At 45.6% G+C, this 26,734-nt stretch overlaps 4 protein-coding genes across 5 annotated transcripts; 3 read left to right on the top strand and 1 right to left on the bottom strand.

Annotated features, from left to right (window-relative positions):
- Positions 1-868: 868 nt before the first annotated feature.
- Positions 869-3,048, top strand: LOC113564881. The gene is made up of 8 exons (XM_026992173.1): positions 869-1,076; positions 1,139-1,477; positions 1,543-1,665; positions 1,720-2,073; positions 2,132-2,329; positions 2,386-2,718; positions 2,790-2,959; positions 3,039-3,048. The coding sequence occupies exons 1-8, from the start codon at positions 1,062-1,064 to the stop codon at positions 3,046-3,048; spliced, it is 1,542 nt and encodes a 513-aa protein (XP_026847974.1). The 5' UTR covers positions 869-1,061.
- Positions 3,049-3,095: 47 nt separating this feature from the next.
- LOC6601516 lies at positions 3,096-3,621 on the top strand. The gene is made up of 2 exons (XM_026992184.1): positions 3,096-3,275; positions 3,332-3,621. The coding sequence occupies exons 1-2, from the start codon at positions 3,174-3,176 to the stop codon at positions 3,596-3,598; spliced, it is 369 nt and encodes a 122-aa protein (XP_026847985.1). The 5' UTR covers positions 3,096-3,173; the 3' UTR covers positions 3,599-3,621.
- Positions 3,622-3,686: 65 nt separating this feature from the next.
- Positions 3,687-4,906, bottom strand: LOC6601517 (cell death-inducing p53-target protein 1). The gene is made up of 2 exons (XM_002026543.2): positions 4,580-4,906; positions 3,687-4,509 (listed from the first exon to the last, which is right to left on the bottom strand). Exons 1-2 carry the CDS (start codon positions 4,867-4,869, stop codon positions 4,404-4,406), a joined length of 396 nt encoding a protein of 131 aa, XP_002026579.1. The 5' UTR covers positions 4,870-4,906; the 3' UTR covers positions 3,687-4,403.
- A 5,341-nt stretch (positions 4,907-10,247) lies between these two features.
- Positions 10,248-26,661, top strand: LOC6601518 (extensin). Of its 2 annotated transcripts, XM_002026544.2 has the most exons (4): positions 10,248-10,404; positions 11,025-11,157; positions 25,189-25,506; positions 25,568-26,661. In XM_002026544.2, the coding sequence occupies exons 2-4, from the start codon at positions 11,097-11,099 to the stop codon at positions 26,410-26,412; spliced, it is 1,224 nt and encodes a 407-aa protein (XP_002026580.1). In that variant the 5' UTR covers positions 10,248-10,404; positions 11,025-11,096; the 3' UTR covers positions 26,413-26,661. The 2 variants fall into 2 exon arrangements, with proteins under 2 accessions (XP_002026580.1, XP_026848010.1); XM_026992209.1 differs by lacking the exons at positions 10,248-10,404; positions 11,025-11,157 and adding an exon at positions 18,442-19,991.
- Positions 26,662-26,734: the final 73 nt, after the last annotated feature.

Consider the following 26,734-nt stretch of genomic DNA (forward strand, 5'->3'; position numbering starts at 1 on the left):
ATGTTGATTGCAGTTCTGTTCCGCAATAACGGATTCAACTAATATTGCGGAGCTTTCCCAGTGAGCGTTCTCTGTCAAGTAGTACATTTCAGCCTGCTTTCGCACAAAAGTTGAATTTTTACCTCTTTTTATTTGTAAACAAACACAATAGTGTAACCGTAGAGCATGAACATCTGGCCACACTGATCACCGAGCCAAATATATGGCACTTTCCATTGATGGAAAATTTTGCTGATCTGAGTATTCGGCTTTGTTAAGTTATTAAGTTTTGGGCAAAACTTAGTTTTCTACAATAGATAGATTACAAGCATATGGGCCTAGTCGCTAATGGCTTGACTTATGGCTGCGTTTCAGTTGCGTTAGTCCGATATTCCGAATATTTCCACCCTGTTCGGCCTATCGTGTGAATTTGGCGCGTAAAAATTGTGACTGAGGCAAAAGTGCAAAAATACAAATGACCGTTAAAAACAAAAATACTTAAACTAATTTTAGTTTTAGGTCAACAAGTATAAACTCAAATACAAAGCTATTACGTTAAAACAACTTTCGATGGGTAACTCATGTCAGTGTAATAAGCCGAAACAACCCACACACGCAGAATACATGAGAATACGTGTGCACCCATTCATTTAAGTTCGATGAAACATCAAGCAGTAAATTTAAAAAGAACATATTGTGTGTGTTCCACGATTACTTGCAAATGTGCTGCTGGCGCAAGCCGAAGTCCTGGGAGCTTACGCAGCTAATTCTTTTGGTATCTTTTCATTATATGAACTGACACACCTACATATATACTCTACATGTGTGTGCGTGCGTTTTTGGATTCGTGTGTACGTGCGAACAAAAACCGACAGCAAAAAACCGTGTGAACACAACACCGATATTATTAAAAAAAAAAAAAGTACTGACAAAAATAAGTGTCGTTGTCAGTAGGTTCGCCGAAATATAAGAAATCGCCGGCACTTACAGATGCAATATATAATAATTATAAAAAAAGTTTCGTACTCCATCGGTAAAAAAAAGACATTCTCATAGGTGCGCGCGTAGACTTTTTGTAAACAATGCCGCGAACCAAAGTAATTTTTGCCAAATGTATACTTATTGTGAGCTTATACTAAATGATTTCCTGCATTTTTAGAAGATTTATTGGAGTCCTGATGCCATCAAAATGCTTATGAAGCTGTACAAGGAGCATCCACACCTGTACGACGCGAAGAACGGTCAGTACTTCAACAAAGATTGCCGCGCCGAGGCTTTTCAGCAGATTGTGCTGGAAATGAGGAAAATATACGAATGTATACTGACTACAGACGTGAAAACCAAAATTTGCACACTGAGGAGCCAGTACCTAAGCTATTTGAAAAAGGAGAAGAACTACATTAAAAGTGGTATAGAAAAACCGAATTGGGTGCACTGTGTGGAGTTCCTTAGACCATTTCTGAAGCCGACCGAACGGCAGGAAACTCTAGACGTTGATGTGAGTATAGTTCGGGATCTTGTGTGCTCCAAATGCTGTTATTTTATTCTCTAAATTACACTCAGATAAAACCGGAAGCTGACTCTGACGTTCCCAACTGTTTAAGCAATGATGAAAGTGAAGCTGGTTCTTCCTTCGACCCACTCTTGACCTCGCCCAACGATAAGCTAGACATCATTAGGCCCAAGGCAAGTATTTCTGATATTCTATGTGCATTTATTGATGAACAATTACGTTTTTAGAAGATTCTTTGGAGCCCAGAGGCCATCAGAATGCTGATTGAGCTGTACGAGAAGCGCCCGAATTTATATGACGCCAAGAACGCTCAGTATCGCAACAAACGATTACGGGCCAAATCATTGCGGCAGATTGTGAAGGAAATGAGAAAAATATACGAATCCATAGACACAACAGACATCAAAAATAAGATTGGAACATTGAGGAGCCAATATTTGGTCCATTTGAAGAATGAGGCAAACTACAATAAAAGTGGCATGGAAACGCATGAGAGGATGGCGCCATTCTGTGTGAAATACATAGAGTTCCTCAAGCCACATCTAAGGTTTTCTGAAAGTCAGAGAGCTTCAGAGTCTGATGTGAGTATTTCACGCGATCTATGTACTCGCATGTTGCATTTATTCTCTTCCGATAAAGACAAATCCCACTGAGATAAAACCTGAAGCTGGCATTGAGCTGCCAAGCTGTTTAGGCAATGATCAACATCAGATAGACATACACGAGACTGAGATAAAACCAGAAACTGAGGAGCTTGCAAACTCTTTGAGGGATGATGAAAGTGAAAGTGATTCTTCGTTGGAACCAAACGATATGCTAAAAACCAAAAAGACCAAGGCAAGTATTTGATAGCATTTGGAAATGTTTATACATTGGCTTATCCGCATATTTAGAAGATTCGTTGGCACCCCGAAGCCATCATAGTGCTTATCACGCTATACGAGAGCCGCCCAAACTTGTATGACCCGCAGTACGACGGCTACCGCTCCAAACAGGAAAGGGCGAAGTCTTTGCAGCAGATCGTCAAGGAGATGAGAAAAATATACGACTGCATAGACACGGCAGACATTAAAAATAAGTTCAACACTTTAAGGAGCCAATACCTGGCCCATTTGAAGAAGGAGGCCAACTGCACGACATGGGGCATTTGCACGCGTGTGCCCTTCTGGGTTGAATACATACAGTTCCTGAAGCCCTTTGTAAAATGGTCCGACGAGCAGACTGATGTGAGTGTTTCTCGCGTTTTGGAATATTCCAAAATCTCTATAAATATGGCATTTATTCTCTTCCGATAAAGGAGATAAAACCAGAAACGGACTTCGGATGTCCAAGCTTTTCAAACGACTATGAAAGTGACACTAATTCCTCCTTCGATCCACTATTGAGCAGCACAAACAATCTGCTGGACATCATTCAGGCCAAGGACATTCGTTGGGGACCCGACGACATCAGAAAACTCATAAAGCTGTACGAGCGATGCCCAAACCTATATGATCCGAGCAACGATCAGTATCGAAATAAAAGCATGCGAGCCCACTCGTTTCAGCATATCGTAAGGGAAATGAGATCCATTCACGACCGCTTAGACATAGCAGACATCAACAACAAAATTGCCGCCTTGAGGAGCCAATACCTGTGTTATTTGAAGCAGGAGGAGATCCACAGTAAAAGTGGTACGGTCATGACCACGACGTCCAGACCATTCTGGGTGGCATACATAAAGTTCCTCAAGCCATTTCTCCAGCTATCTGCAGAGCAAAGTTCTTTGGACTACGACATGAATGTGAGTGAAACAATGCTCGTTCTTACATATGTGTTCTAAATGTATTATTTCTGCAGAATCAAACGCAAGCAGAAACTGACTCAGAGGTGCCGTGCTATTTAAGCGAGATTCAAAGTGGACCCACTCCCTCGATCGATCCGCTCTTGGAGACTTTGGAGGATGGTGTGGATAGCACGCGAGTGAACAACAAACGCAAGTTCAAAGCAGACGTAGAGGCATTCGGAGAGCTAATAAAAGCCGAAATGGAACAAATTGAAGATCCCAGCAAGCGCCGAGCCCTACGCATGAAGCTGTTGAAAGTTATAGCCGAAGGCGAGGACTAAAATATGTCAAACTCTACCACAAAATCTCTTCTGTACTTGCCCGCCCGTTATCGTTTCACAGAGACATAAGAAAATATAGTTATTATAATTTCTAGATATTTTAGTCACATTTAATGTTTTATTTAATAGTAAAAAGTCAATTATTTAGAGCTGGGTGATGTATCTGATTTATATAAATGTAGCCTTTACCATATAGTATACCATATGCACTACCGCGCCAAAGACCGTTTTACAAACATTTACAAAAATATCTTGTATTGCATTTTGTCTTTCGATAAGATTAATAAACTCTATTACGTAAAATATGTATGTGTGTGTTTGTCATTTGTTTGTTCCGTGACCGGAAACTGAATTTTGTGCAAAAGTATTTCAGTATTTCAGGGTTTACTTTACGTATAAGTACATTAAGATTCGTTATACATATTTCTGTCAGTGGAGTGGAGGATGTGCATTGGATTGGATTCGATTGGAGCAGCGTTCAATATATGTACAAATATTTTTTTTAAAGCTATCATTCGCGTGTGTGTGTGTGTGGGGCGTGCCATCAAGAACATATACTAGCAAACAAGAAAGAAATCGTCGTTAAGGATGCGTTGAGCAATTTAGCAAGTATTAGCGTTTGTTTAAATGGAAGCATTGGCTCGTTTCGTTTCGTTTTGTTTTGTGTTGTTTTGTTTCATTTCATTTCATGCGCTTTCGCTTTCGCTTCCGCTTTTGGAATCCAAATGACATTACTACAATTAAATAAATAAAGGCAAAACGCTTGCTTAAATTAAAAGCATTACACGTTGGCACGCGCCTAGGCCTATCGGCGGAAGCGGCCCAAATACGCCTTGCAGTTGGGGCACGTGTGATGGACATCCATGCAGTCGTCGATGCAGCAAGGTATCAGGCAGCATCCCAACCAGCATCTGAAGACAGGAATGGAGGGCATGAGCATTTCAGAGGCTTTACAATGCAATCACATTCACAATCACTTACCCCAGCAGTGCAATCACAAACCCAGACAAATAGGCAATCATGCCGGGCTCAGTTCGTGTGGTCGTCTCAATCTCGGCATGGCATGACGGACAGATCATATGCGTCGATGTGCGGCTAATGGGTACCACTGTGGTCACAATCGTGGCATTTCCGGCGGTGGCGGGCGCCACCACGGGAGTGTACGGGCCCACTGGCTTCACGCCGCCCACTGCCTCCTGGTACGACGGCGGTGCAGATGGCGGCGGCACATACGTGAACTGGGGTGGTGCATTGCCCGTCGACTTGCTCATTGTGTTAGGCTAGTAAATGCACTTAGCGTTGAAATAACTGAAAGCAAGAAGGGTTCGCTTCATTATTGTACTTGTAAGGCATTTCAGAGGTTAATTCACGCGTAAGGTAAACATCGAAGATATATATGTAGCTGAAAATAGCACGGCAGCATCCACTGCCCCGCCATGAGTCACAACATTTCTCGTCTTTTGGCACGCATTCTAATGTATATTCACAGAGAAAGAGAGAGCGAGAGAGAGCACAACGCAAATGAGATTCTCCTTCAGAACGAAATCCCCGACATGCGTCGGAGCCCATACCCTGCCGCGTAGCTCTGTCAATTAGCAATTGAAATTCCATTGACAGACATGCAATTGAGGGCAATAATCAAACGGAGCTTGCCACTGTCGGTACGGACCGGACTCTGTTGGAGGAGCAAGGGCTGATAAGATATGGTAAATGGAATTGACACGATCACTCAAGACAACAAACGCCCCACCGCTTGGCCCCCTCTCAGACAGTGTCGTGTCCCTCTTTCTGTCTCTGCCAACTTTCACCAGTCACACTGGGTGCTGTGCTATTCCAAATGTACATACGTACATACATATGTACATATGTACGACTGCAGACGGAAGTAATGCAGTTGCTGTAAACCAGATATGATGTTACTTATATCTTGGCCAGAACGCCCAACCACAACCTGCTGCCTGTTGGTGCCGCACAGCGGAAATTATTATAGAATTCAATGCTGATTTCCGTCTGAGATGTGTGGGCCCTCAATGCAAAATGAATGAATCAGGCAGTACTGCAGCTATGATTTGAGTTATATTTCATGATTGAAACTCCCTGTGGCCAAGCCTATTTGGAGATTATTACTGTACAAAAACTTCCAGACATCCCAGACATCAACAGCAGATGCAGGCTTGCGTCAGCTTTCAGTCTCAGTGTCAGCTGGCATTATCTGAAAAGCTTAGACGGATCTTTGCCTTGGAAATGCGATAACCTCATGATATTTAAGCGCAAGCTTGAATGTGAAATATGTACCTCAAAGTTCCAGATAATGAAATTAAATCCACCAAATAATTTCTGACATCACACTTTTCAAGGAAGATTTTTCCAGTTTTCAGCTAGAGGTATATAGGATCTTTGATCGAGAGATAACTATAATACCCTCCTCTTCTAGGGTATATTTTAATTAAATTCTGTGTGCTCTGTGTGTGTACAAATTGTGCACAAGGTCTTCTTCTCTTCTCATCATCGTTTAGTGTGTTTCCCAATCGGACGGGATTTGAAATAAGGCCTTAATGTGGATTTAATTTTAGCATTTGTTTTAATTTCAGACACTGCTTACGTGTTAGGCCATGCCCTGGGTGAACTATAGAAATGGATGGGCATGGGATGTGACTCAATTAAATAAGCTGTTTGCCACTTGCAGGCCAAGGATAATTGGGGGAAATTATAATTAAATGAATGATAAATTGCACAGAATGCAATTATTTTCAATGGAGTACGGGGACGACCTTGCGTACGCCCTTTGAAACAAACCCGCTTTGTGGACACAGGGAGCCAGACATCAACAGTTGGGAAAACAACATCAACTCGATTGGTATTGTATGGGGCTGTATGTGACTACTTCCCTCCTCCCTCCCTGCCCAAACACATTATCTTCGGAACAGATGTTACTGACTGATGCTAGAGATGACGTAGTCGCACCAAGAATAGACACCGTCAGGGTCGGAGGAGGGGCGGCAGAGTACAACAAGAATGAAGGCGGCTCTGCTCTGGGTGTGAGTTGATGGACAGCATTGCCACATTCTTTGCCATTTGCGGGGGTGCAGGTGGCCAAGGGAAAGGGAAAGGGCTTGCGTGTCGCTGCAGCTAAAAACACTTCAACGTACGAGAATATGTGTGCTTTATTGCACTTAAGAGCCTTGGATTACTAAGCCATATACTCCCTCCCGTATATCGTGACGCCAGCCAATTTAATTTGCGCTAATTTTTAATGTATATTTTTGTACGCGGGCGCACACTAACCAAAAACAACACACACACACACGGCACACACTTAGTATTATTGGTTCAAAGCAGATCAGTGCATTGGTATGGGTATATGTATGATTGTGTATCTAAATATTTGTACATGTATTTGGGAATGTATCTTTATCTGCGATGTATGTTGATCTGTTGATATCCAATTTTAATTTTGATGTAGTTCACTTATTTGCACAGCCTTTGTTGTGGCAACTAAAAAAAATGTATGCTACGTCGCCATGGAAACACATTTATTCGCAAATTTTGTTTTGAAAACGATCATTACCTCGAAATAGCAAATTGTAGCAACGTTTTTTGACGCGTTTCTTTTATGAAGTGGGACCGCGGATTTATCGTTCAAATATACCGTTCGACCCTCAGAAATATACCAAAACATAGCGTCTCATATTTTAAAAAATACTGTAAATATACTGACGAATTCAAGTTCTATTACACATATTCCTAGATTTTGATATTCCGTCGAATATTACTAGCTATCTAGATCTCTCAGGCCTGCCCACATAATTTTATCCGATTAATGAATTTATTTTCTACTTGACTGGCTCATTTTAAATACTTGACTTTGATTTTTTTTGCGTCAATTCCTCAAGAACGATATATGTAGCGTCTCGTAGGATGAAAAACCGAACTTAGCCCACTTAAGTCCCTTTTTTTTAAATAGTTCAACTACTTGAGATAAATGGCGGAAAATATTAACGATTGTAAGTCCTTCTTGTAGATTCATGCAATCTTTCCTCTGAACTTGAAAATTAATAAATTAAATTTAAATACTCCCTTGGCTTATAATAGGTTAATCGTTCTCCGTCAAGGATTGGAAACCATATTGCTCAATTTTGATATTCCGTCGAATATTACTAGCTAGATAGAACATTTAGCCATGCCCACATAGCTTAATCTGATTAATTGACCCATTTTCTGCTTTACTGGCTTATTTTAAACATATGCTTTTGTTTAATTTTTTGTTTTAAAAAAAAAAAAAAAAAACGAAAGTGGATATTCGTTCTTATTGGTCAATTTGTATATTCCGTCAAAACTTACTAGCTTGGTAGAACTTGAAAGAAGCTTGATATATTGATGAATCATTTTTCTACTTAACTGGCTTATCCTAAATACTTGCTTTTATTGGATTTTGTCTAAAAAAAGTTTTAGCACAATAGGGCAAACAAAGAAACGAAAGAGGATAATCGTTCATATTGATAAATTTTTATGAATTGATTAATGCTGGCTTACTAAAACCCTTAGTTCTGCCGACATAATGTTAAGCCATTGATGAATAAATTTTCTACAAGATTGGCTAGTTTTTTGTCATTGCTTTTATTGTATTTTGACTAAAACAAGGTTTAAACAAAAAATTTCAACAAAACAAAACAAAAACAGTCGCAATGTGGCTTGTATTTGAAGACATCTTGCGTGTAAGCAGTAGTATATGTAGGTCTTTGTGTACTCTATTTCGTGAATTTAATATGAAGATGACATGAAGATAAAACTTAATTAATAAAGCCGTTTCTCAAATTGATATGTTTTATACATATTCATACATTAGTATCATGTGTGTATATATATCAAAATCCCAATACCATTTCTTGGTCTCTGAAAAAAGAAAGTGAACTGCAAAATATCGTTGTTATAGCTTCAAAACATAGACTAAATTTACTCAATTCTATAATGTCTAATATACCTCTACACTCGTGTACAGGAAGCTAATCATATGCAGGTGAAACATATTGTGTTCGTCTTTTTAAGTAAAGATGAAGAATGTGATGGATCAACAAGAATAAATATAATTATGTGACATTATTTTCCGCGGCTTATCTCGAGCTGTTATCCTGTTTAAATAAGGGCGGTTTAAATTGACTTAGTTCGTTTTTTCATCGGTATATTTACGGTATTTTTTGAAAACGTTATATTTCAGAGGGTCTTCCTGCAACGGGAAAATGAGTCCTAGTTTTGAATGAGCTATGGAAAGGTATGGACAACAAACAAAAATTGCAAAGCTCGTACGAACATCACCCTGTCGGTTTTTGTCGAACAATATACCTTGAACACCAAATCTGCTTTTAGTCTCCAAGTTATGTTAGGCCAAAGGGGTTAATTTTACCTTGCCTGCGTTGCCTTTTCGCGGCCGTGTTGCCTATTGTCCATACCCTCTTTTTACTCAGAAATTCTGTTAATATGTAGCAAATGTGTAGTTACCGTTGAGTTTAAAAGCCGAAAGCTGTAGACATGTGGTACTATAATTGGTATTGATAAGTTACTTTTAGTTTTTATTTGATATAGACCACATATAATATTTCTGTATAAACTTATTTTTTCATGTGGTTGGGAGCCTTTTACCACAGGTTGAAGTATATCATACATTACCGAAACTGGTTTTGGTAACTATAACGGTTTTAATACGGAACGACGCGATTTTTGTCAATGAAAATCGGCAAAAATGCATTGCATTTTATCGTTCAAGAAGTTCAAGAAATTTAAAATTTTTGTATCGATTCTTTTTTTACATTTGATCGATTTCAGCTGAGAAAATCAGCTGATTTTTTTTACACTTTATCGATTTCAGCTGAATTTATTTTCTTGCCACCATGTCTAGCTCACACTCTTTGCAAATTGTATACTTTTCATAGTATTTTCCAGTATATTTTAAGTCGCGTTATCGACTCACCCTCTTGTCCAATCCACCAATGTAGACATCGTGTAGAAATGCCATTTAGAGCCATGTCCCAGGCCACATCGAATAATTCGTGATCAGCATCGAATTTCTAATTGTTTGCCATCAAAATCTTAATTTTTTAAAAAATGTCCGAAAAAAGGCATGTACAAAAATTGAGGTTTTTCACAATGGCGCTTCAATGAAAAAAAACGGGCAAACATTTTTGAAACGTCCACATTTCCCCTTCAGATGTCGCCTTTGGTAATTCATACGTAGCAAACGTGTAGTCAGCGTGTAGTTACCATGTAAGGACATGAATTTAGTGGAAATCGTTGTTGAGTGTTTTTGCTTAAACCTTATTTTATAAGCAATACAATTAAAATGAAAACTTAAGTTTAACCAGTCTTGTAGGTAATTGATTTAATAATTGGATACAACTATGAGTTCAGAGTTGAGTGTGTTAGCTAGCTGGTAATATTCAACCGAACATCAAAAACGAGGAATATAATGGAACTTGAGTATAAGTAATTCGTCGGTATATTTACGGTATATTTGAAAATTTGTGACGTAGCTCGGTATATTTCTGCAGAACAGCGCGTCGTCGAAGAAAACAAGATAAATTTCACTCGTTTTTAATTTAAGTGTATTTCACGGTGAAACGAAATCAAAGCAAACAATTTGCACCTATTGAGATTTAAGTCGTACCGAAAGTAACTAAAACAACCACCAAATAGTGCTGTGCCAATATAAACCTCAAAGAAATCGATTCACTGCCTTCGATATACTCTTTGGCCACGAAAACAGCTGAAACATTGCGTTACAACAACAGTTTGGAGGCGTCCCAAGGCAAAAGGTAAAGACTGCTGCTGCCAGACGATTGGATTTTGGATTTTGTATGGTTTTGGTAACTGCTGGTGCTGCTGCAGCAGATGCTGGCCTGGGCCTGGGCCTGGCCTGCTTGGCAACAATATGGCATTTGTCAGTGATTTCGTTTGCTGACTGCTGTACTTGGTCATTGCCAAAATTTTCGGCTGCCCCCGTTCCCGTCGCCGTCGCCGATGCCGTTGCCATTGCTGTTGCCGTGCTCGTCGACGTCTTCCAAACCTGTCCCAACTGCATCGTGCTTGTGCCGCCCTCCCTTCGCCCCCCTCCTGTGTGCAACATATGAAAACTGTTTGGTTTGGCAGCAGGATTTCGCCTTACTTGTTCCGAAGTCCGAAGTCAGTCAGAGAGTCAGAAGCGGTGGCGGCGGCGGGCAAGCGTCAGCGTCAGTGTCTTTGTTCAGTTGTTCGTTCCATTTACATATATGCCAATGCAGCCAGGCTCCGGCACCGCGATATATCCAGTTTGTGGTGCAGAGATATGTATGCGTACGAGTAGTATAATGCACAGATATCTGGCGGCACAGCGGCGCTGTGTGCTACGTACGTACGAGTGTGTGTATGCTCATGGTCAATTTCTTTGCATTTTCAGTGTGAAACTCATGCGGTGCAGATCGAGTCGGAGCAACAACAGCAGCAGCCCACGTTCATAGACTCCGCCGACATGGAATCAGCGCTGGATGTGCTCTCCAGAGCGGCGACCATGGTGCAGAACAATGCGAGCGGTAAGTAGTCGAATGTCGAGTGTCGAGTGTCGGATGGTCATTAACCAATTCCGTTTAAAAAAGAGTCGACAAATTTTATGATGTTAACTTGGTCAACAACCAAACCACCAGCGTGTATGTACATCAGTTGGGGCAGGGGGTTGTCTCTGACACTCTGCCACTCTGCCACTCTGCCACTCTTCTTCCTCTTTTTATGGCTTTCACCTTTGAGCCCCAACTTGAAAAGTATTTCAACAATGTGTTCTCGTTGCCACTTCTGAGTGTGTCATACCGCATGGCGGGGTGGGGGGGTTTTGAAGGGACTGTAGGTAGTCCCAGTTTGTGACTCTACATCCGAGTCCCCAGTCCCATGTTCCATTCCAGATGCATGATTCATGATTGCAACAGGCCCTCGGGCCTCCATGACATCTTCTTTGTAAACGAATCCCCAACCCACACGCAGTGACTAAAAAAAGTATGCGGCTACACTCAGGAATCGATGAGACCTGAAGGCGAATGTGTTATATTGAGAGCCTCTCGGGTGCCTCGGTGGTGTGTGATTAATTATGGCAGGCACTGTGCGTACGCATAAACACTCGACATATCTGAGAAATGTTTTATTTTTGTACAATAAGGCAAAAAAAAAGAAGAACAACAACAACAACACAACAGAACATTCCAACAAAATGAGTTTGCGGCGCATTCCAATTCCGATTTTCATAAATGTGTCAAATGCCGCATTTTCGACGACAACCGAACGACACACAGACGAACAGACAGACAGATAGAGGTACGTACGGACGGACGGACGGATATATGTACATACATACATATGTATGTACATATGTACTCGTATAGCACATGTATTGTACGTCCGATTCTGCTTGCGGGTCGCGGGTCCCCTTATCAATAGCCGGGCAGGGCAGCCGCAGCCGCAGTCGCAGTCGCATTCGTCGTCGTTGAGTTCGGGGCTGCCGCTCTGGCTGACGAGCACGAACCCCTCTCACCAACACACTAGCGTGTGCCACTCGTACATTGCATATTTTTGCACTGGGGACATACATACATACATACATGCATACATGCATATCTTTTATATTTGCAATTTGCATTCCCCATTCGCCCATCGTTTTAGCGACAAACAAACGCGACTGCAACCGCGTGACATGCCAAAGAAATGCTCACTACGAGGCGTAAATATGTGTATAATTGTTAAAAAAAAAAAAATAAATAACAATTTGATTAGGAATGTTCATAATTGCACAATTTATGGGCGGTCGGTCGGGGCGATAAGCACACGCCTCGCTCTCTGGGGTCCGGGGTCCGGGGTCTGGGGTCTGGGGTCGTCCGGCTGCGTTCTTTGGGCTCTGATTTCCCCCCAGTCTAAGTTTCAGTTCCCGAGCTCCCGAGTTCCTAAGTTCCCGAGCTGCTGATAATGGGCTTCGTCGGGTGGTGGTTTTTTACTCCCACAAAAACGTAATATGCTATACATATATGCAAATCTGGTGGAAGGGGGGGAGGAATGGAATGGAATGCCGATAATGGCCTCCATTTCTGTTTATATTTATGCTTGTTTTTGTTTATTTACCCATTGAGAGGGAGATGGCTTTATCAACGATAATTATGAATATTTGACAAATTCCTGACATACATTTACAGTGAAGTTCCTCTTTGGCGAAACCCCGGGATACACAAATTATTTGCCCTTGAAAGATTCATGAAAGTAGACGAAAATTGCTCCGCCATAGGGACAGTCCACTGTACAGCTGTCAAGACAACGCAACAATTTATGCGAAAGCATCCAGACACCCCAGACCCCAAGTCCGAAGAGAAATGGTTCTGATATTGAAATAAATATTTGAACAGCGCACGCGATTCTCGCGCGGTTTTAAACGCGGGATCATCCCAGGGACTCCATGGCCCCTCTAAGACTGCGCTCTAAGGTGTCCCTGAGCCGCGCACGCACGCTTTTTGCTAGTGACCAGTGGCTCTAATGGGGCTCGTCGTCGTCAGGCCTGGGATGGATTGATCGACGGCGCGTAAGACAGCTGGGAAATGCAAAATGTCGTTAACCCGTGCATGATTAATGAATTTGCGGCAATCGCAGGAGGCACCACAGAGATTCTGTTCAGTTCTTCATAAATCACACGTAGAAAAGCGGGTCGATCGGCTCGGTATTGGATTGGATTGGATCGGATCGGACCGTTAATTAAGCTGCCCTTCCATTGTTTGTCGAGGAGAGCGAGCGCGGCCAGGCCAGGCCATAATTAATAAACAAATAGTTACACAAATTGAGCGCTGCCCCTGCCACTGCCACTGCCCCTGCCCCAGTGTCTATGTGTGTGTCTGTGCACCACACAAAGAAATATTGTGGCAATTTGGAGCTTGGGCCAGGCACAGCTGGAGATTCAGCAGCCGCTGAAACAGAATGGGATGGGGATGGCGATGGCGATACTTACGGCCTGGTCGACGGCTCATCGGGTAATTTACATGGCCTTTCAATTCTCCGTTTTAGCCAGTGCCAACTCTGTGGGCCAAACACTCTCTTCCTTTTACTGGCAATGGCCAAACGGTGCGCATAATTGCCGCAAATCTCGACCAGAAGAAAATCCAAACAACAAAACCAGTTTGCTGCCTGCAATGAGATGGGAATGGAAATGGAAATGGAGATGGGGATGGGGATGGGGTCGTGGTAGGGGATTGTGACTGTGACTGGGTTGGGGATTAGAGTTGGGACTAGAGCATTACCTTTCTTTTTAGTGTTGCTGCTGTTGCTGTTGCTGCTGCTGCTGCTGCTGTGCTGGCTGCCATTTATTTATTTATTTTAACATAACATTTGCCTATTTGCCATAAATTTTCACTCTGCGCGACTTTTGCCGCGAGCAGAGTCGCGTCGAACGGAGCGCGCTGTTTCGAGTGCGGCGGCAGGGGCAAGATCAACTTGTTGCGGACAATATCTAAATGAAAGTTGTCTTGGATTAGGATTAGACACTGCCTCTGTGTGTGTGTGTGTGCCTGTGTGTGAGTCAGAATTAGAAGTAAAGCCAATCGCCAAGCGCCAATCGCCATCCATAATTTTCAAATCCGCTCAGGTTCGATCCGATCGGATCGGATCCAATCCGACTGGAAATTTGGCAAAATTGTGTATTAAAAGTTTTCTCACGCTTGATTTAGCACCGGATGATATTTTATAATGACAACTATATTTATGTTATTGTTAGCTTTTTGCTATTTTCCATCGCTGCTGTTGTTGCTGATGTTTTTTTTTTTGTTGGTTTTATTTTTGTTTTTGTTGCTATTCTGGGCAATCGAAAACCAGTTTCCTCCTCAAATCGCGCGCACGCTCGAGTTTTATTTAAATTTTGAACTGGTTTGCCGCTGATTTGTGTTGTCTCCGCCGCGTATATATTATGTACCCACTAGCCACAGATATACATATATTAGATTGTTAGATTTCACAAAAAAAAAACAACAACAAAACAACAGAATGGGGATGGAGATGGGAGATGGAGACACAACATAATTTGTCTTTTGGTATCGACATGTTCTGGAAATCGCCGGCCAGCTCTGTGTGATCGCCGCCGAGACGATCTATACAGAAGCAGAGGAGATCTCCCACAAAGAAGAGCAATCTTGTTGACTTCCGTACCGCTGCTGGCATTACACTGACCCAGATCTCCCCCCTACCCCCTCCCCTACTACCCGCCTCCCAAGCGAGGGATCTCGAATTTCTGTGCCGATTTCCAAACAAAACAAATTTCAATTAGCAAAGCATTTTCCGGGTTTTTACTTGTATTTTGAATTGGATTTTTATTTCTATTTCTATTCCTATTTCATTTTCTTTTTCGGCTTCTATTACGTTGGCTGTAAGCTGAATCCATGGTGAACTATTTAATTTCTGTCTTAGCTTGTGGACTAAATGGATCAAAGCAGAAGAAGATCGAGAGATTGGGAGATATGGGATGGGGAAACCTTTCCATTTATTGCCTAATTTGTTCTTTTCCCTAAGTTAAGTCTTTAGGCAACTCTTTACTTGGAGGTACACAAAGGATTGAAAGGATAACCATAGATATGCTTTATGCTTCAGAGCAGTGGCTGGCATTGCTCCCCAGAGACATGTACATGTCGTATGCATGACAAGGCAAAAGCCTGTGAGCCGCTCTTTTATAGGGTACTGCCACTTCCACTTCCACCTCCATTTCATTTTAGCAACTCTTCTGCCAGATCATTAGGGGATCTCCTTCATTTGGGTTCTACCTTTTGTCCCCCAAAACCAGCTATGCTTTGCCCACTTTCCGACTCGTTTTTGTGCCTCTTTTTTCTTGGCTTTGGTCTACAATGTTTGGGTTTCTGTAATTTGTTGCCATTGTTGTTGGCCAGGCGGCGGCAGAAGAGTCTTCTGCCCAAAGCCTGCTGCCTGCTGCCGCTGCTGTTGTCGTTGTTGCTGTCGCTGTCGCTGTTTTTTCGTAGTTTTTTGTTGGTGCTGCCATGATTGCCATTCGATTGACCTCGTTGCGCATGCGTGCGCATGTTTCACGCTACACTACAAATTTTCGCAGCTCAGAGCCCGAGCGGTGCAGCCGGGCACGGAGCGGCGTCGGCTGATGATGAGTAAGCGCCTCCTCCCCCCCCCCCCCTGAGCGGGGGGCATGCCAGACAGAGGAGCAGTCAATCCGTCAGTCAGTCCATAATTTAAGTTTGATTTTGTTGAATTTTTTCGTTGTTTTTTTGTTGTTCGATTTTTGGCCCCTTGGTGCCACGCAACAAAAATTGCACATTTTTTGACATGGATTAGCAAATGACTAGAAAAAAGACTCGAAAAGAAGAGAGGAAGAGAAAACAATAAGCGGCAGCAGCAGCAGCCAACAAAATATCGATCAATCGATGGATCCATCGATAAGGTGGATGCCATGTGGCAAGAGGAGAGGCCAGGCCATAAGTCGGGGCGGGCCATATGATGTGATGGCAACATAACACTCGTGCTACGAGGCCTGGAATCGATCCGATCGTTCTATGCCACAACAGACTCTCCTCTCTCTCTGCTGCTGCTGCTACCGATGTTGCTGTTGCTGTTGCAGTTGCAGTTGCAATTCATGGGGCAACAACAGTAGTAGTTGTACTACAAATCGAGCGTAAAATTTCATGGGCCTGGTATTGAATTAAAAACGAGTTTGCTTTGGGTTGTTGCTGTTGTTTTCTGCTGCTGCTGCCGCTGCTTTCTGCTGCTGCCGCTTCTGTGCTGTGCTGTGCGCGGCTGCATGTTGCCGTTTTCTAGCTGCAGTTGCAGCAATGGTAACTGCTGTGGCTGCTCCTGTCAGAGCAGCCCACCAGGCGGACAGACGGACAGACAGACGGATAGTCCGAACTAAGCCAAGCCCCAAAGCAGCCACAAACGTGTAGTACCGTCGACCTATTGTTTGCTTCATTATGTTGCCTGCCCCATTAGAAGCGGGCATATTGGCTATCTAAAGAGCTTCATTAAGCTGCCCAATAAGCCCTGAAACGGGGGCTACAGCTTTATTCTAGGAGTGCATCTGGAAAAGCATTAGGTCTGCGGATTCCTGGGAACATATTTATCTCGAGGAATCCACTTGGAATACAACTTTCTACTTTCAAATACAATATTTTTAAAAAAAACCTTCGAAGGAAGACCACTGAAAAAATGTCAGCGATGGGCAGGCTTTTTGTATCTGAATCAAACCTTATCACAGAAACTCCATTCGAGCATCAGTTCCTCGTCATTCACACGACATGTATTTGGTTTTAACTTTCTCGGGCACTCTCGAGCATTCCCTTGGCAATGGGATGGGGGGTCAATGGGACAAGCCCGTGTTTTAGGTAGAACAAACAATGCTTGAGTCGTACATTCGGTGGTTCAGAATAGGAAAGTGGGATTTACAACCAAGATGTCCCAGTGCCGTTCACTGTTAAAGCACAAGTAGCAGTAGCTTCCTCTGTTGCTCAATTTTGTAGAATGGGCAGACAGGATTGTTTCTCTCGAGGCGCAAACGATCTACCATTCAGTGATAATTTTAGAGTAGTTCCTTCCACAGTTAGGGTACTCCCACCATCGGCTGGAGCCGCATCTAACCTTCCTTTTCTCGTTGTGCTGTCATTTTCGCAAGCTCGCTTGCACTCCACACACGCACACACACGCAGATACAGCTACGCTTTTCACGCAGTTACACAGATACACAGAGTCATACACACGTGCCCCTGTCTGTGCATTTGTTTGCCTGTTTGTGGCAAAACTGTGAGTAAACATTATAATGAGCCCCAATGCAATGACCGGGCCCAAAAAAACAAAACAACAACAAAAGTAACCAGCAGAAAAGCAGAAAGAAACGTTAAAGAACGCCCACACCATGTGTTGGTTAGACCCGGGAGGGCCCAACCCAGTCAGCAGTCCCCAGTCCCCATCGCAGTCCCAGTCACAGGCCGAAAGCAGGCAAAGATTCAGGCCCGACTTTGAATCCAACTCCGGACTGTGGCCAATTTCCAATTGCTGCCATTTCGTTACCCTTTTGCCCAATTTGCCAAGCACATCAATGGGGAGAGTGGCCCAAAGAAGTGGAGTGGCTGGGCGAGGGGGCGTGTCAGTCACATCCTACGTAGAGGCGTTCCCAGCTTAGACCCTTTTTCAGATGTATGCAGTCGTTATACCTTTTACAGGGTGTATGATGGTTTTGTTCAGACGTTTGTAGCCCCAGAAAAGAAGCTCGCATTGGAGCCCCCATATATCTGATCTGATATAGACGTGTCCATCTATGACACACCTTTTAGCTGTTATTTTAGTCCTTTATTGCCTTTTGCAGCAAACTGTTTGTCCTGTTATCATAATCGCTATAAGAACGATCGATCTGCAAGGGTATCCGAACCTTCGGCCCCCAAAAGCGAGCCTTCGTTTCTTGTTTTTCAATTACAAAATCACCAAAGAAAGCAAATGTTTGGTGAAAGAGAGAGAGGGGGAGAGAGAGGGAGAACGAGAGAGATGGTGGTGGTGGGGTGAGGGAACAATAGCCAAAACGGAAATTGGTAAGAGAAGAAGAAGTCAAAGAAAAAACACAAAAACAACAACTGGCGCAAGTGCAAATGGCTTTTAAGGCCCAAACGAAGTCGCTCGGCACCGCTGCCGCCGCCGCAGCAGCAATCCTCGGGTGGAGAGCGTGCGCGCGCAAACCGAACGAACGAACGAACGAACGCAAACGAAACGAAGAGCCAGACGAAGGCGAAGCTTTGAAAGCCCCCAAAAGCGAGCCTCAGTCGCAATCTTCAAGTCGCAAGTCGCAAGTCGCTGTGTCGATCACTTCCAGTTTGCCCGTCGAAGCCGCCAGTTGTTGTGGTCGTCGCCAGCGAAACGTGCGTCGCGTCGGTCGCGCCATATGAGAGCGTTCGTTCAGATACAAATATATACATACATACATATATCTACGTGTTGTTTTTTTTTTGCTGTTTCCGAGTCAGTGTGTGTGTGTGTCTCTGAAAGCGAAAACTGGCGCTCAAGTTCAGTCAGCGATTTGTCGATTTCTATGCAAATTATTACTCGGAAAAGAAACACATAAATATATAATACGGAGTCGGACTCGGAGTCGGAGACAGAGTCAGCGTCAGAGTCAGCGTCAGCGTCAGAGGCAGAGGCAGAGGCAGAAGGAAAAAAGAGCGTGCTATTTTTATTCCGCTAAATGTCGACTTGAGACTCACGTCGTCAGATCCAGAGACAGAGCTAGAGCCAGATCGAGAGACTGTAACCCGAGTCGCCGTCCACGACTGAGGAGAAAAAATAATAAGAAATAAGACAGAAAAAACAGAAAAAAAAAATAAAAAGCGGAGAAGCACAGAAAAACAGACAAACAGAAAACAGATTGTATCTGTATCTACAGTCGCGACCCGCGGCCCGTTTGGTGTGTGTACTTGTACATTAGTGCGGCGGTATCTGTATCTGTATCGGTATCGGTATCGGAGGCAGAGTCAGAGTCAGAGGCAGAGGCGCAGGCGCAGGCGGCGGCAAAGCGCCAAAAGTAATCGTTAACTAAAGGGAAAGAAAAATAAATAAATACAAAAGTTTGCCGCTCCTCAGGCTCGTCTCCTCATCCACCTCGTCGAGGAGTTCTCTGATAGATAGAGCTATACGCGAACTGTCTGATTTGCGTCTCTCTCTCTTTCTCTCTCGATCTTTGTGAAGTGAAGTTCCGTGGAGAATCAGGAGATCAGCGATCAGTGATCGGCGATCATCGAGATTATGAAGCATCATCTTCTGGGAGCCATGGAATACCATGGAGCCGTTTTCATACTGAATGCCTTCGAGCAGAACTACTACAACCGCATTAAGGAAATCGAGCGCCTGGCCGCTGCAGCAGCAGCTGCCGCATCATCCACTGCCTCCTCCCCCTCAGCATCCTCCTCGTCGAGCGACCCGTCCGCCTCTTCGGCTTCCTCATCCACGGCCAGCTCTCCCACATCGACAGCCAGGGAAGTGGCCCAGGCCGCAGCCGCCCTGGCGGCCACTCAAAGGCTTGCCGCTTATCATGGCCAGGGGCAGGGCCAGGGCCAGGGACAGGGACATGGACAGGGGGAGTTTCCTGCCCAGTCCGGGATGTTCTATCAGCAGCAGCATCATCGCCAGCAACTGGAGCAGCTGCAGCAGCACCATCAGCAGCAGCAGCAGCAACAACATCAGCTACAGGCGGTAGCCGCTAATCAGCCACAGCAGCCCCAACCCCAGCCCCAGACATCCGCGGATCCCAGTGCCTCCAATATGGCCAACAGCCTGCTCTGGCAGCCCTGGCGAGACCTCCAGCAGGCGGCCGCGATGCACCATCAGCTCTACAAGCAGCAGCAACAGCAGTTGCACAAAGGTTCGTCTGTCGGGGAAATTTATGAAGAAAATCTTGCGAAAACTTTTCAACTGACCTCCAAACGAGGGACGGACGGAGAGAGTGAGGGAGCTATTAGCGAATATGTCATGTACTGAAAATGGGGAAAGATTGTTCTTGGAACTCGCAAGAGAAGGTGGAATATGCTCCGAGGGCAGGGCACAAGTACAGTAGTGTCATAATGCTGGAAAGTAGCTATCTTTCTTGGTCAAGATGCGACGTCAAAGAAGGATTACTATATCTGCTGTTGAGGAAATAATATTCCAAGGATTGAAGGGAAAAAGATTACTTCCAATTCGAAGACAAAGCAAGATATAGGGGAAATATAACGATATAATATAATAATAAGGACACGGGCCACTTGAGGGTGCAGTAATTGCAACGCCACTTGAAAGATGCAGTCCAGAAGAGAATAATTTTAAGCGATATTTGAGAGGATAGGGGCATGGAATCCTAGCAGTTTGATCTACAGAAAGGCAAGCGGAAAGACCACAAAATGAGGATAGTTCCAGAGGGAGTCCAATTGAGTCAACGATCCCAAGAAGGAAGTTCTTTCCTACCTCTGGTTGTGGCACCATCCATAGTATCATTCCATGGGTAGATCCCCCTTCTGCTATCTCACGTTCGGTTGACTACTGGGTGGAGGAGCATCAGTGCATGCATGCAGATGCACCTGTTGGTCACGTGAAACGCACACTCACCACCCACTCGCCACCCACTCGGGCCCCAGTCGGGCTAAAGTTCATTGGATCGCGGGGTACGTGCCGTTTGCCTCTGATCACGATGAGCACTCCTTCAATGAATGGGATCGGATTGGATTGGATTCGGACTCGGAGTCGGGTCCAGTGCGTTCTGATTACGTTTATCTTGGCTGTAAAGCCAAAGCGTGGCTAGGACGTGCCGACTGTGGGGTTGGCAACAAACCCCGCAATCGGTTACGCCACTTGCCGTTGACGATGGCGTCTCTGGGGGAGGGGGGGATGTTCTCTGTTACCATTTCCATTTCGCTTGCCTGGGCTGGAAAATTGGTAATGAAATTGGCAACACTTTTACTACGCTCCACACGAGCCAGCCGGCCGCATTAGACGGGCTTCGATTGGCTCCATTGACGTATTGCATTGCCTTCCCTCTCTCTCTCTCTCTCCCTCTCCCTCTCTATCTCTCTCTCGCTCGTTTCCCCCTTGTGTAATTGGCGACATTGCACAAATCACACAAATGCTTTCAATTACATGGCGACGCCAAACAAACACAAAAACTGCAAAAAGAAAGAGCAACAAAAAAAAAAAACAAAAACAAAAGCAAAAGCAAAAAAAAACGAGCGTGCAAGCGCCTGTTTAAACATAAAACCTCTACACAAAAAAAAAATTGGATGATGAGGTAGTGCCACAGAAGAGAATGGAGGGGCTCCGAGAAGGGGCTGGCTGCTGTACTTGGCTCACGGCTCGACTGTGTTTTGCTTTGCTCATACCCTCCCCAGAGGGTATACAGATTTCGATGGTGCTTGGTCCAGAGAAGGTGTGGGGGGGTGTAGGGGGCATTTCCGTTTATCGAATCAGATATCCGACATTCGATTCTTCAAAGGTATTTCGTTATCGTTTTTAATGGGAATACGAATTCCCCATAAAGAAGTCGCCTGGTGGCGATCAATCCCACTGTATACATATATCGAATCTGAAAGATCTGGAAGGGTAACCGAATCTGCGGCGACTCCAGAAGCTAGACTTCTTTCTTGTTAATTTGTTGACATATTAAAACCAGATTTGCAATCAACTCGGCCAGCGGTGTGGTGCCGGGCGGAGGAGGGTGGCACGGGGAGGCAGGGGAGCCGTGCTGCTGGCACACCGGAGAACGGTGAATGGCTGGCGGAGAGTGGTGCCAAAGGGGGTGGGGGGCTTGGGGGGCGGACGGATTCGTGGTTACTGGCATGACTCACGAGCCGGCGCGAGAAATAATATAAATAATGAGAAACGCCTGCGACGACGGCGACGATGATGGAAAAATAAATATGTAAAAAAAAACTACAAAAAGCAACAGCAACAACAACAACCACAACAACAACAACAACTTGTTTGCATAAGCAAGAAATGTGTGTGGCTTTTGTTGCTATTTTGCTATTTCTAGTGCAATCCATGCCGTGTGTGTGTTCGACCCGTGTTCTCTTTCCTTCCCTGCCGAGGGGGAGGGGGGGAGTGCACCAGGGCTTAGGGTTTTAGGTTTTATCCACTGGAATAGCGGATATTGAGTGGCGTACCGAGAAAGGTTTCGAAATTTAAGCGATACTTGGGGCTGGGGAGTGGCGATCAGCTGATTATCGATTGATCCGGTTTCCTTTTCAGAATCAATATCTTTTCCACGAAGAACGTGCCACTGTGCCCCTTTACTATAGGGATAGGCAGTTTTTCAGCGACAAATGTCTTTCCCGGAGATCTCTTTTGGTCCGGTATCTACCATCATAGAGGGATTACGAATTGATTCTTAGAGAGGTAATCGTACAAAATTCGAAGAGATCATTCATGGCATTGTACCTATACCGTAGATAGTATTGCCCTCCAAAAAAATACGACTTTAGGGAATTATAATTCAACTTTTCAGATAGCGATCCCATACCCTTCACAAGGATCTGCTGTATAGCGATATATACCGTAATTTGATTGATTCGAGGTACACTTAGGGAAAATAAATAAAGATTGATTTCTCAAGGATTTATTTGCCCTTCCTTTACCATTGAACAAACAGAAATATACCTGTCCCAAGTGCCTCTTTGGGATCGCTAGACCTTAACAGACTTACCATCGGATCCCTTGCCCCTTGGTTCCTAGAACCGGGACCCCAAATCAGAACTTTCCCCCCGAGGGATCCATTAAACACCCCTACCAACAGATTACCCTTCAATCGCGCTGTGACAACTAGAATTCCCCCTTTATCGCCAATTAGCCGAGTCAGACATGATTCAAAAGCTCCAATCCCCCACCGAGCAGCCGGCAGCGGGCAGCGGCAGCGGCAGAAGCAGAACAAATAAATAATGCAAAGCAGAACAAGAAGAAGCAGAAGCCGAAGCCGAAGCCGCAGCCGAAGCAGGAGCGGCGAAGGTGGGACAGAGAAGATGAGCGGCAGCGCAGAATACGAGAAGAGGGAGAGCCTCAAAAAGAAAGCTCCGACGTTGTCGTCGTCGTCGTCGTCGTCGTCGTCGTTGCTGCTGCTGTCGATCCCCCAACACAGCCGCCAAACGGTGGCCTGGCTGGGGCGAGGGGCAGGGGGGGGGCTGTGGCGAGGAGCAGCGACGTCCGACGACCGGAAATGTGCAATAAAATTTGAATGTTTCTTTATTATTATCATCATCCCCATCATCATCCGCCGCAGCGCAGCAGCAGCCCAAGCCCAAGCCCAAGTCCAATCCCAATCCCAATCCGAAGCAGCCGCTGCCTCACTCTCCTGTTCGTTTTTTATGTTTTTCTTTGGTTTGCAGCTCCACTCTACACTCTCCACTCTCCACTCTCCACTCTGCACGCTACACCCCGCACCCCAGTCTCCACTCCATGCTCCACTCTCCAAAGACCAGTTTCTTCTTCCTCTGGCGGTTCCCCTGTGTTTCCTTTTTGTTTTTGCTAGTGTTGTGAGTTCCTCTCGTGACGCAGGCGCAGAAATAATAAATTGCAGCCTCGCGGTGACGTTGCCAAAAACAGGACAACGCTCCCGCCTCCGCCTCCGCCACTGCTCCACCACTACCACCAACGCCATAACACAAGCAACTCCAACTCCATCTCCATTGCCGCCGCCGCCTCCATGCAACCGTCCGTCCGTACGTCCGTCCATCCATCCATCGCCATTCATTCATTCATTCATGCGTTGGTCCGACTTTGGGTCCGACCAGGCAGGCAGGCAGGCTCTCAGCCTCTCAGCCTCTCGGCCTCTCCGCTGTTCCGCTGCTCGAAATGTGCAGAAGCCGCCCGACTGGTTTGCCCCCTTCGATTTTGGATGCTGCCGCCCGATGGGGAAGAAACTGGGTTCTGGGGCGCTGGAGCGCTGGAGCCTGGAGCCACCAGCTTTATTTATAAACTTTGTTTCCTGTACGCGGTGCTGTTGCACTCGAAGCGAGGGGGGAAGAGACGCAAGATCCAATCGCCGTACCAGCTGTCAGGGAACCAGCTCCAGCCTGGGTTCCGCAGAACTAGTTCACCATCCCAGTTCCCGGGAACCGCAGCGTAGCCCACGCACCCGGGCTCCGACGCTGACGCGACTTCCCACGCCAGAAACTCGGGCGATTCCCCCCATTCGCACGCCAGGCACGTTTCGGCCAGAGATGGTGGCCTGCATTTTGCTCAGTGTACTTACACGCACACACACACACACACAGCATAAGCGTAGACGAAACGGGTTTTCTTAACCAATTTTTTTTTGTATTTGTGACTTGGAGTTTCGATTGTTGTTTTTCTTTTTCTTTTTGGTTTTTTTTTTTTTTTGCTGGCGACGTCTTCTTGTGCCTTTGTGCATAATTTTGTGCTGCCTGCCCACTTCTGACCGCGCCTTCTGCCTGCTGCCCCCCCTCCGAGGAGAGCTTTTGGCAGAAGTTCATTCAAAAAAGCGAAAGACTTAGGCAACAAACTTGAACGTGACGGACGGCAGGAGGAGCGACGGGCAGCAGGAGGCAGTGGAGGGGCACGGGCAGGGGAACTTTTGTAGAGTTTGCCTCGCCTTAACTCCATGTGATTCATTACGCCCACTCTCGACAACGGCGACCGCATAATCAAAACCCAAGACGATAGACACGTAAACCACACAGAGGAGTGGACTCATACCCATACCCATACCCATACCCATGCCCATACCCATGCCAGTCCCATACCCCGTACCATAGCCCACAGCCCAGACCCAGACCCAAGCTCAGGCCCAGACTAAGATACGAGACAAAAGCCCAAATCGACCACAAAAGCCAAATCAAATTTATGGCCTTTAATTGAAATGCGATTTGTTGATGTTGCTGTTGCTGTGGCTGTGGCTGTGGCTGTGGCCCGCCATCGGTATTATTATTATTATTATTATATTATTATATTTGTTGCTAATACTTTTTATTATTTTGGTGCCGACTCGAAAATGCCGAAAAACTATGGCAAACGGGTTCTCCGGCGTGCGGTCTCTGACTCTTCTCTGACTGAGCTTCTTCCCATTGTTTTTCTTGCAGAGATGCGAGTGACATCAAAGGAGCTGCCAACCACCAAATGGAGGCGCGAGCGCCGCCAGCGTACCGCCGAGTACCAGGTTCACGACGCCGGCGTCGGCAGCAGCGACAGGGAGCGGGAGCGGGAGGACCGTGAAATGGACAGCCCCATTGACATGTCGGTGACATCGGGGGCACTGAAGCTTCATCAGAATCGGGCCTCGCCGCCGCCGCCCTACCGCGAGCCCCTGCCGGGGACCAACTACGCGGCCAACAGCCGACCCAGCGTCATCACCCAGGCACCGCCAAAGCGGGAGGTCCCAGAGCCGGCCCACTCCTCAGGTAGGACACTGCTCTTTGCCCAGATTCCCACAGATATCAACTGATTAATATTTGATTGCAGAGAACGTGGCCATGTGCGACATTGACGAGCACTTCCGCCGTTCGCTGGGCAAGGACTACGCGGCCCTCTTTGCTAAGAAGTCGCCAACGCCCACACCCACACCCACGCCCTCGCCCAGTGGAACTCCTATGCAGCAGATATCGCCCCTGGCCTATGGATCGACATCAGCAGGAGCAGGCGCAGGCGCTGGGGCAGGAGCAGGAGCAGGAGCAGCAGCTTCTCCTCTTCTCTACCAGCAACATCGCTCGCCACTGCAGAAGCCTGGCCTGGCCATGATGCACTCGCCCACGCTGCGATCGGGGCCAGAGTCGCCGCAGCTGGAGTTACCGCCGCCGCAGGAGGAACCGCTGCCGCTCTCACTGCATCGTTCCCCGACGCCACCGTCGCCGTCACCGTTGCCGCTACTGCCGCCACAACTACCACAAACATCAGCAACTGCTCCCAGCCAGGCACTGGACACACCGGTGACCGCCAAGCGAGCACTGGACACACTGCATCACACGCCGCCCAGGTACAACACTCCGCCACCGCCGCCAGCGTACGGCAGCGTCCCAGCCTCTACGCCAACGCCGACTCCAACTCCAACACCAACACCGACCCCGACGCCAACTCCAACGCAGATTCCCAATCCCAGCAGCACCCCCACGATGCCGGCGATCATACGCGTGAAGGCCGAGCCGGGATTGGCAGCTGTGGCCGCATCCTCGACGCAGACGCCACCCGCCTCGCCCACCTCGTCCACGAACATTTCGATATTCACCAAGACTGAAGCCTCCGTCGACGATCACTTTGCCAAGGCGCTGGGCGAGACCTGGAAGAAGCTTCAGGGTGGCCACAAGGATTAGGAGGAGGAGCAGCCACTACACCCCGATCCTGAACCCGATCCCGATCCGATCCTCACCCAGATCCAACTCAAGAGCTGTTTTTTTTTTTTATTATAAATATTTCAAACTACACAATTAACGTTTAAAGATCTCATGACGATGTGAAAGGAAATTCTTCAACTGCGAGTGTATTACAATTACAATATGTTTCTGATAATGATTTTTTTGAATATTGAATATTGAATATTGATAGCGGTTATATACGGATATATGTATATGATGATATATGATTTATGATACGATGATATGATATACTATGATTTATGTGTATGGAAAACTGTGT

Source organism: Drosophila persimilis, unplaced genomic scaffold (genome assembly GCF_003286085.1).
Source record: "Drosophila persimilis strain 14011-0111.01,24,50 unplaced genomic scaffold, DperRS2 tig00000715-arrow-arrow-pilon, whole genome shotgun sequence".
NCBI lineage: Eukaryota > Metazoa > Arthropoda > Insecta > Diptera > Drosophilidae > Drosophila > Drosophila persimilis.